At 47.7% G+C, this 10000-nt stretch overlaps 1 protein-coding gene across 2 annotated transcripts in view; it reads left to right on the forward strand.

The window, feature by feature from the left end:
* Positions 1-10000, forward strand: part of kif16ba (kinesin family member 16Ba) — an 85551-nt gene that overhangs the window by 14214 nt on the left and 61337 nt on the right. For both annotated transcript variants that reach the window (XM_072462401.1, XM_072462402.1), the window contains exons 9-17: positions 1418-1543; positions 1824-1999; positions 2074-2139; positions 2954-3013; positions 3103-3222; positions 4493-4544; positions 4719-4856; positions 6512-6594; positions 8761-8849. In XM_072462401.1, the coding sequence (XP_072318502.1) occupies positions 1418-1543; positions 1824-1999; positions 2074-2139; positions 2954-3013; positions 3103-3222; positions 4493-4544; positions 4719-4856; positions 6512-6594; positions 8761-8849 (910 nt within the window). The remainder of the gene's footprint in view (positions 1-1417; positions 1544-1823; positions 2000-2073; positions 2140-2953; positions 3014-3102; positions 3223-4492; positions 4545-4718; positions 4857-6511; positions 6595-8760; positions 8850-10000) is intronic.

Here is a 10000-nt window from a genome sequence, read left to right on the forward strand (position 1 = left end):
TTACTTATACTTTTACTAATACTATTACTGATACTAATACTATTACTGATACTATTACTGATACTGATACTGATACTAATACTGATACTATTACTATTGCTATTACTGATACTATTACTGATACTATTACTACTGCTATTACTGATACTATTACTGATACTAATACTAATACTATTACTGATACTAATACTAATACTATTACTGATACTATTACTGATACTGATACTGATACTATTACTGATACTATTACTGATACTATTACTGATACTGATACTGATACTATTACTGATACTATTACTAATACTATTACTATTACTGATACTATTACGATTACTGATACTATTACTGATACGATTACTATTACTGATACTATTACTGATACTATTACTGATACTATTACTTATACTTTTACTAATACTGATACTATTACTAATACTATTACTAATACTATTACTGATACTATTACTGATACTATTACTATTACTGATACTAATACTATTACTATTACTATTACTGATACTATTACTGATACTATTACTGATACTATTACTGATACTATTACTATTACTGATACTATTACTGATACTATTACTATTACTGATACTATTACTAATACTATTACTAATACTATTACTGATACTATTACTGATACTATTACTATTACTGATACTAATACTATTACTATTACTGATACTATTACTGATACTATTACTGATACTATTACTGATACTATTACTAATACTATTACTGATACTATTACTGATACTATTACTAATACTATTACTATTACTGATACTATTACTAATACTATTACTAATACTATTACTATTACTGATACTATTACTAATACTATTACTATTACTGATACTATTACTAATACAATTACTATTACTGATACTATTACTATTATTGATACTATTACTAATACAATTACTATTACTGATACTATTACTATTACTATTACTGATACTATTACTATTATTATTACTGATACTATTACTAATACTATTACTGATACTATTACTATTATTGATACTATTACTGATACTATTACAAATACAATTACTATTACTGATACTATTACTATTACTATTACTGATACTATTACTATTATTATTACTGATACTATTACTGATACTATTACTAATACAATTACTATTACTGATACTATTACTATTATTGATACTAATAGTATCAGTAATAGTAATTGTATTAGTAATAGTATCAGTAATACTATTATTGATACTATTACTGATACTATTACTAATACAATTACTATTACTGATACTATTACTATTATTATTACTGATACTATTACTGATACTATTACTAATACTATTACTATTACTGATACTATTACTATTACTAAACCAGACTAGACTAGACCAGACTAAACCAGACTAAACCTGGTCCACAGCGGACTTGTCCCAGGACTCGGTGAACCTGAAGAAGAAGTCTGTCTTCGTCCCGTATCGGGACTCTGTCCTGACGTGGCTCCTGAAGGACAGTCTGGGCGGGAACTCACGGACCATCATGATCGCAAGTACGTCTGTCACTGTTTGGACTGTAGCCACAGCTGCCCCGGGGCTGAAGGACACGACGACATGAAATGCTATATGAGCTGCAGATGGAGCTAACACTGCAACGCTAAAGCTAACGCTAATGATCATTTTGAGGCATAATAATACAATTAAATCATGTCATTAAGATAAACTGAAGTAATATATGGATCAAATTGGTCTTGGTTGTTTCTTAATATTTCGCGCTTAGATAAAAATGAGCATTAGCTGTTAGCATTAGCATTAGCTCCTCCACTCTTTCAGCCATCTCTCCGGCCGACGTCAACTACTACGAGACCCTTAGCACGCTACGCTACGCTAACCGCGCTAAGAACATCATCAACAAGCCCACGGTGAACGAGGACGCCAACGTGAGGCTGATCCGGGAACTGCGGGCGGAGATCTTCCGGCTCAAGGCGCTGCTGCTTCAGGGAAACCAGGTCCTGCTTTACACTGTGAAGGTCCCACACTGGGGCTTTAATCCTTTCATCTGACAAAGTGTGACTGTTTTCAGATCGCACTGTTGGACTCACCCACTGCCCTGAGTATGGAAGAGAAACTGCACCAGAATGAGGCCCGGGTCAGTCCTGCTTTAGACTTAGCTTAGACCTGCTTTAGTTAGACCTGCTTTAGACCTGGTTTAGACCTGCTTTAGTCCTGGTTTAGACCTGCTTTAGTCCTGGTTTAGACCTGCTTTAGTCCTGGTTTAGACCTGCTTTAGACCTGCTTTAGTCCTGGTTTAGTCCTGCTTTAGACCTGCTTTAGTCCTGCTTTAGTCCTGGTTTAGTCCTGGTTTAGTCCTGGTTTAGACCTGCTTTAGTCCTGGTTTAGTCCTGCTTTAGACCTGCTTTAGTCCTGGTTTAGTCCTGCTTTAGACCTGCTTTAGACCTGCTTTAGACCTGCTTTAGACCTGCTTTAGTCCTGGTTTAGTCCTGGTTTAGTCCTGGTTTAGACCTGCTTTAGACCTGCTTTAGTCCTGGTTTAGTCCTGGTTTAGACCTGCTTTAGTCCTGGTTTAGACCTGCTTTAGTCCTGCTTTAGACCTGCTTTAGTCCTGCTTTAGTCCTGCTTTAGACCTCCTTTAGTCCTGCTTTAGTCCTGGATTAGTCCTGGTTTAGACCTGCTTTAGTCCTGCTTTAGTCCGGCTTTAGACCTCGTTTAGTCCTGGTTTAGACCTGCTTTAGACCTCCTTTAGTCCTGCTTTAGTCCTGGTTTAGTCCTGGTTTAGACCTGCTTTAGACCTGCTTTAGTCCTGCTTTAGTCCTGCGTTAGACCTCCTTTAGTGCTGCTTTAGTCCTGGTTTAGACCTCCTTTAGACCTCCTTTAGTCCTGGTTTAGTCCTGCTTTAGACTTGCTTTAGTCCTGCTTTGGACCTGTTTTTTCTTTTCTCTGCAGGTTTTGGAGTTGACTAAAGAATGGACCAACAAATGGAATGAGACTCAGAACATCCTCAAGGTACAGACTTTATTACCGGTCCTGTCCCGGTCCTGTCCCGGTCCTGTCCCGGTCCTGTCCCGGTACAGTCTTGGTTTGTCTGATTTCAGGAGGAGACTCTGGCTCTGCGTAAAGAGGGAATCGGAGTCGTGCTGGACTCAGAGCTTCCTCATCTGATCGGCATCGACGACGACTTGCTCAGCACAGGGATTATCCTGTACCACTTGAAGGTAAACCCAGGGATTATCCTGTACCACTTGAAGGTAAACCCAGGGATTATCCTGTACCACTTGAAGGTAAACCCAGGGATTATCCTGTACCACTTGAAGGTAAACCCAGGGATTATCCTGTACCACTTGAAGGTAAACCCAGGGATTATCCTGTACCACTTGAAGGTAAACCCAGGGATTATCCTGTACCACTTGAAGGTAAACCCAGGGATTATCCTGTACCACTTGAAGGTAAACCTTACAGTTGCTCTCTCTGTTGCAGGAGAGACAGACCTTACAGTTGCTCTCTCTGTTGCAGGAGGGACAGACCTTACAGTTGCTCTCTCTGTTGCAGGAGAGACAGACCTTACAGTTGCTCTCTCTGTTGCAGGAGAGACAGACCTTACAGTTGATCTCTCTGTTGCAGGAGGGACAGACCTTACAGTTGCTCTCTCTGTTGCAGGAGAGACAGACCTTACAGTTGCTCTCTCTGTTGCAGGAGAGACAGACCTTACAGTTGCTCTCTCTGTTGCAGGAGAGACAGACCTTACAGTTGCTCTCTCTGTTGCAGGAGAGACAGACCTTACAGTTGCTCTCTCTGTTGCAGGAGAGACAGACCTTACAGTTGCTCTCTCTGTTGCAGGAGAGACAGACCTTACAGTTGCTCTCTCTGTTGCAGGAGAGACAGACCTTACAGTTGCTCTCTCTGTTGCAGGAGAGACAGACCTTACAGTTGATCTCTCTGTTGCAGGAGGGACAGACCTTACAGTTGCTCTCTCTGTTGCAGGAGAGACAGACCTTACAGTTGATCTCTCTGTTGCAGGAGGGACAGACCTTACAGTTGCTCTCTCTGTTGCAGGAGAGACAGACCTTACAGTTGCTCTCTCTGTTGCAGGAGAGACAGACCTTACAGTTGCTCTCTCTGTTGCAGGAGAGACAGACCTTACAGTTGCTCTCTCTGTTGCAGGAGAGACAGACCTTACAGTTGCTCTCTCTGTTGCAGGAGAGACAGACCTTACAGTTGCTCTCTCTGTTGCAGGAGAGACAGACCTTACAGTTGCTCTCTCTGTTGCAGGAGAGACAGACCTTACAGTTGATCTCTCTGTTGCAGGAGGGACAGACCTTACAGTTGCTCTCTCTGTTGCAGGAGAGACAGACCTTACAGTTGATCTCTCTGTTGCAGGAGGGACAGACCTTACAGTTGCTCTCTCTGTTGCAGGAGAGACAGACCTTACAGTTGATCTCTCTGTTGCAGGAGGGACAGACCTTACAGTTGATCTCTCTGTTGCAGGAGGGACAGACCTTTGTGGGACGAGAGGACGCTGGGACGGAGCAGGACATCAGTGAGTCTAAAGTGCTTTTGTAAATATGATATGATGATTGAAAAATAAATATGAAAAGTGGAGCAGAACGTCTACGTTTTCTGACCAAGTGTTCTCTTCTCTGTTGTCTCTCTTACGTGGTCCTGGTCCCCGTCCCTGTCCATGTCCCTGTCCCCGTCCCCGTCCCGGTCTCAGTCCTCCACGGTCTGGACCTGGAGTCAGAACACTGTGTGTTTGAGAATCACAGTGGAACTGTCACTCTTCTTCCTCTGAACTCATCACAGTCGTCAGTCAACGGAGTCAACGTGAGCCGGGCCACCGTCCTCACACAAGGTATCGATACTACCGTCCGATACTACTGTCCTCACACAAGGTATCGATACTACCGTCCGATACTACCGTCCTCACACAAGGTATCGATACTACCGTCCGATACTACCGTCCTCACACAAGGTATCGATACTACCGTCCGATACTACCGTCCTCACACAAGGTATCGATACTACCGTCCGATACTACCGTCCTCACACAAGGTATCGATACTACCGTCCGATACTACTGTCCTCACACAAGGTATCGATACTACCGTCCGATACTACCGTCCTCACACAAGGTATCGATACTACCGTCCGATACTACCGTCCTCACACAAGGTATCGATACTACCGTCCGATACTACCGTCCTCACACAAGGTATCGATACTACCGTCCGATACTACTGTCCTCACACAAGGTATCGATACTACCGTCCGATACTACCGTCCTCACACAAGGTATCGATACTACCGTCCGATACTACCGTCCTCACACAAGGTATCGATACTACCGTCCGATACTACTGTCCTCACACAAGGTATCGATACTACCGTCCGATACTACCGTCCTCACACAAGGTATCGATACTACCGTCCTCACACAAGGTATCGATACTACCGTCCGATACTACTGTCCTCACACAAGGTATCGATACTACCGTCCGATACTACCGTCCTCACACAAGGTATCGATACTACCGTTCGATACTACTGTCCTCACACAAGGTATCGATACTACCGTCCGATACTACCGTCCTCACACAAGGTATCGATACTACCGTCCTCACACAAGGTATCGATACTACCGTCCTCACACAAGGTATCGATACTACCGTCCGATACTACTGTCCTCACACAAGGTATCGATACTATCGTCCGATACTACCGTCCTCACACAAGGTATCGATACTACCGTCCTCACACAAGGTATCGATACTACCGTCCGATACTACTGTCCTCACACAAGGTATCGATACTACCGTCCAATACTACCGTCCGATACTGCGCAGTGTGAGTGACAGCAGGGGGGGGCAGTGTGAGTGACAGCAGGGGGGGGGCAGTGTGAGTGACAACAGGGGGGGGCAGTGTGAGTGACAGCAGGGGGGGGCAGTGTGAGTGACAGCAGGGGGGGGCAGTGTGAGTGACAGCAGGGGGGGGGCAGTGTGAGTGACAGCAGGGGGGGGCAGTTTGAGTGACAGCAGGGGGGGGGCAGTGTGAGTGACAGCAGGGGGGGGGCAGTTTGAGTGACAGCAGGGGGGGGGGGCAGTGTGAGTGACAGCAGGGGGGGGGCAGTTTGAGTGACAGCAGGGGGGGGGGCAGTGTGAGTGACAGCAGGGGGGGGCAGTGTGAGTGACAGCAGGGGGGGGGCAGTTTGAGTGACAGCAGGGGGGGGGCAGTGTGAGTGACAGCAGGGGGGGGCAGTGTGAGTGACAGCAGGGGGGGGAGTGTGAGTGACAGCAGGGGGGGGGCAGTTTGAGTGACAGCAGGGGGGGGCAGTGTGAGTGACAGCAGGGGGGGGGCAGTTTGAGTGACAGCAGGGGGGGGGCAGTGTGAGTGACAGCAGGGGGGGGCAGTGTGAGTGACAGCAGGGGGGGGGAGTGTGAGTGACAGCAGGGGGGGGGCAGTTTGAGTGACAGCAGGGGGGGGCGTCTGACACATGTCCCTCTGTTCCAGGAGCTGTGATTCTTCTCGGTCGCACAAACATGTTCCGATTCAACCACCCGAAAGAAGCGGCTCGACTACGGGAGAAAAGAAAGGTGCCGGAGCTTAGAGCCTCCACGCCGGAGCCGTATACCTTTAACCTTCATATTGCGGCTTGGAACCTCCCTAAGCGTTTGCACAGAGTTAGCTCAACGTTAGCTCAGTTTTAGCTCAGTTTTAGCTCAGTTTTAGCTCAGCATTAGCACAGTTAGTGCAGCGTTAGCTCAGCGTTAGCACAGCTTTAGCTCAGTGTTAGCTCAGTGTTAGCACAGTTAGCTCAGTGTTAGCTCAGTGTTAGCACAGTGTTAGCACAGTTAGCGCAGTGTTAGCTCAGTGTTAGCTCAGTGTTAGCTCAGTGTTAGCACAGTTAGCGCAGTGTTAGCTCAGCGTTAGCTCAGTGTTAGCACAGTGTTAGCACAGTTAGCGCAGTGTTAGCTCAGTGTTAGCACAGTGTTAGCGCAGTGTTAGCACAGTGTTAGCACATTGTTAGCACAGTTAGCGCAGTGTTAGCTCAGCGTTAGCTCAGTGTTAGCACAGTTTGTGCAGCGTTAGCTCTGCGTAAGCTCCTGACTCTGGTCCTGGTCCTGACTCTGGTCCTGGTCCTGACTCTGGCCCTGGTCCTGACTCTGGTCCTGGTCCTGGTCCTGGTCCTGACTCTGGCCCTGGTCCTGACTCTGGTCCTGGTCCTGACTCTAGTCCTGGTCCTGGTCCTGACTCTGGTCCTGGTCCTGACTCTGGTCCTGGTCCTGGTCCTGACTCTGGTCCTGGTCCTGACTCTGGTCCTGGTCCTGGTCCTGGTCCTGACTCTGGTCCTGGTCCTGACTCTAGTCCTGGTCCTGGTCCTGACTCTGGTCCTGGTCCTGACTCTAGTCCTGGTCCTGGTCCTGACTCTGGTCCTGGTCCTGACTCTGGTCCTGGTCCTGGTCCTGACTCTGGTCCTGGTCCTGACTCTAGTCCTGGTCCTGGTCCTGACTCTGGTCCTGGTCCTGGTCCTGACTCTGGTCCTGGTCCTGGTCCTGACTCTGGTCCTGGTCCTGGTCCTGACTCTAGTCCTGGTCCTGGTCCTGACTCTGGTCCTGGTCCTGACTCTGGTCCTGGTCCTGGTCCTGACTCTGGTCCTGGTCCTGACTCTAGTCCTGGTCCTGGTCCTGACTCTGGTCCTGGTCCTGACTCTAGTCCTGGTCCTGGTCCTGACTCTGGTCCTGGTCCTGACTCTGGTCCTGGTCCTGGTCCTGACTCTGGTCCTGGTCCTGACTCTAGTCCTGGTCCTGGTCCTGACTCTGGTCCTGGTCCTGACTCTGGTCCTGGTCCTGGTCCTGGTCCTGACTCTGGTCCTGGTCCTGGTCCTGGTCCTGACTCTGGCCCTGGTCCTGACTCTGGTCCTGGTCCTGACTCTAGTCCTGGTCCTGGTCCTGACTCTGGTCCTGGTCCTGACTCTGGTCCTGGTCCTGGTCCTGACTCTGGTCCTGGTCCTGACTCTGGTCCTGGTCCTGGTCCTGGTCCTGACTCTGGTCCTGGTCCTGACTCTAGTCCTGGTCCTGGTCCTGACTCTGGTCCTGGTCCTGACTCTAGTCCTGGTCCTGGTCCTGACTCTGGTCCTGGTCCTGACTCTGGTCCTGGTCCTGGTCCTGACTCTGGTCCTGGTCCTGACTCTAGTCCTGGTCCTGGTCCTGACTCTGGTCCTGGTCCTGGTCCTGACTCTGGTCCTGGTCCTGGTCCTGACTCTGGTCCTGGTCCTGGTCCTGACTCTAGTCCTGGTCCTGGTCCTGACTCTGGTCCTGGTCCTGACTCTGGTCCTGGTCCTGGTCCTGACTCTGGTCCTGGTCCTGACTCTAGTCCTGGTCCTGGTCCTGACTCTGGTCCTGGTCCTGACTCTAGTCCTGGTCCTGGTCCTGACTCTGGTCCTGGTCCTGACTCTGGTCCTGGTCCTGGTCCTGACTCTGGTCCTGGTCCTGACTCTAGTCCTGGTCCTGGTCCTGACTCTGGTCCTGGTCCTGACTCTGGTCCTGGTCCTGGTCCTGGTCCTGACTCTGGTCCTGGTCCTGGTCCTGGTCCTGGTCCTGGTCCTGACTCTGGTCCTGGTCCTGGTCCTGGTCCTGGTCCTGGTCCTGACTCTGGTCCTGGTCCTGACTCTAGTCCTGGTCCTGGTCCTGACTCTGGTCCTGGTCCTGACTCTGGTCCTGGTCCTGACTCTGGTCCTGACTCTGGTCCTGGTCTTTCAGAGTGGTCTTCTGTCGTCTTTGAGTCTCTCCATGACCGATCTGTCTCAGTCGTGTGAAAGTCTCTCCACTGTCCTGCTCTACAACCCCGGGTAAGTCTTTGTCTGAGGACACACACTTCCTGGTCCTGGCTCTGGTCCAGGTCCAGGTCCAGGTCCTGGCTCTGGTCCAGGTCCAGGTCCTGGCTCTGGTCCAGGTCCTGGTCCTGGCTCTGGTCCTGTTCCTGGTCCTGGTCCTGGTCCTGGTCCTTAGCTCCTCCTTCTGCAGGAAAAACTACAAAGAACCTCTTTGTGAAACAGTATAAACCTGGAGGAGTTCCACAGTGAAAATGAGACTCCGCCTCCTGTGGGACGCTTCCAAAGCCGTGTTGAGAGGACACGTTATAGACATCGCCTCAGAGAAAGAAACAAAGGGAGAAAAAGCTCAAAGATTTAAGATAAGATACAAGAAAAAATAAAATTGATGGAAGAAAATCATGGCAAAAGGGGAAGTCCTCAAATGTCAGAAGAGCAGTTTAAAGCTCTAAAGACACACCTCAGAGTGTATAAAGCTCTAAAGACACACCTCAGAGTGTTATAATGCTCTAAAGACACACCTCAGAGTGTATAAAGCTCTAAAGACACACCTCAGAGTGTATAAAGCTCTAAAGACACACCTCAGAGTGTATAAAGCTCTAAAGACACACCTCAGAGTGTATAAAGCTCTAAAGACACACCTCAGAGTGTTATAAAGCTCTAAAGACACACCTCAGAGTGTATAAAGCTCTAAAGACATACCTCAGAGTGTTATAAAGCTCTAAAGACACACCTCAGAGTGTATAAAGCTCTAAAGACACACCTCAGAGTGTTATAAAGCTCTAAAGACACACCTCAGAGTGTATAAAGCTCTAAAGACACACCTCAGAGTGTTATAAAGCTCTAAAGACACACCTCAGAGTGTATAAAGCTCTAAAGACACACCTCAGAGTGTATAAAGCTCTAAAGACACACCTCAGAGTGTATAAAGCTCTAAAGACACACCTCAGAGTGTATAAAGCTCTAAAGACACACCTCAGAGTGTTATAAAGCTCTAAAGACACACCTCAGAGTGTATAAAGCTCTAAAGACACACCTCAGAGTGTTATAAAGCTCTAAAGACACACCTCAGGGTGTTATAAAGCTCTAATGACACACCTCAGAGTGTTATAAAGCTCTAAAGACACACCTCAGAGTGTATAAAGCTCTAAAGACACACCTCAGAGTGT

This window comes from Eucyclogobius newberryi, unplaced genomic scaffold (assembly GCF_026437365.1).
Source record: "Eucyclogobius newberryi isolate DKJ021-1_F unplaced genomic scaffold, fEucNew1.0.hap1 SCAF_4, whole genome shotgun sequence".
Classification (NCBI taxonomy): Eukaryota; Metazoa; Chordata; class Actinopteri; order Gobiiformes; family Gobiidae; genus Eucyclogobius; species Eucyclogobius newberryi.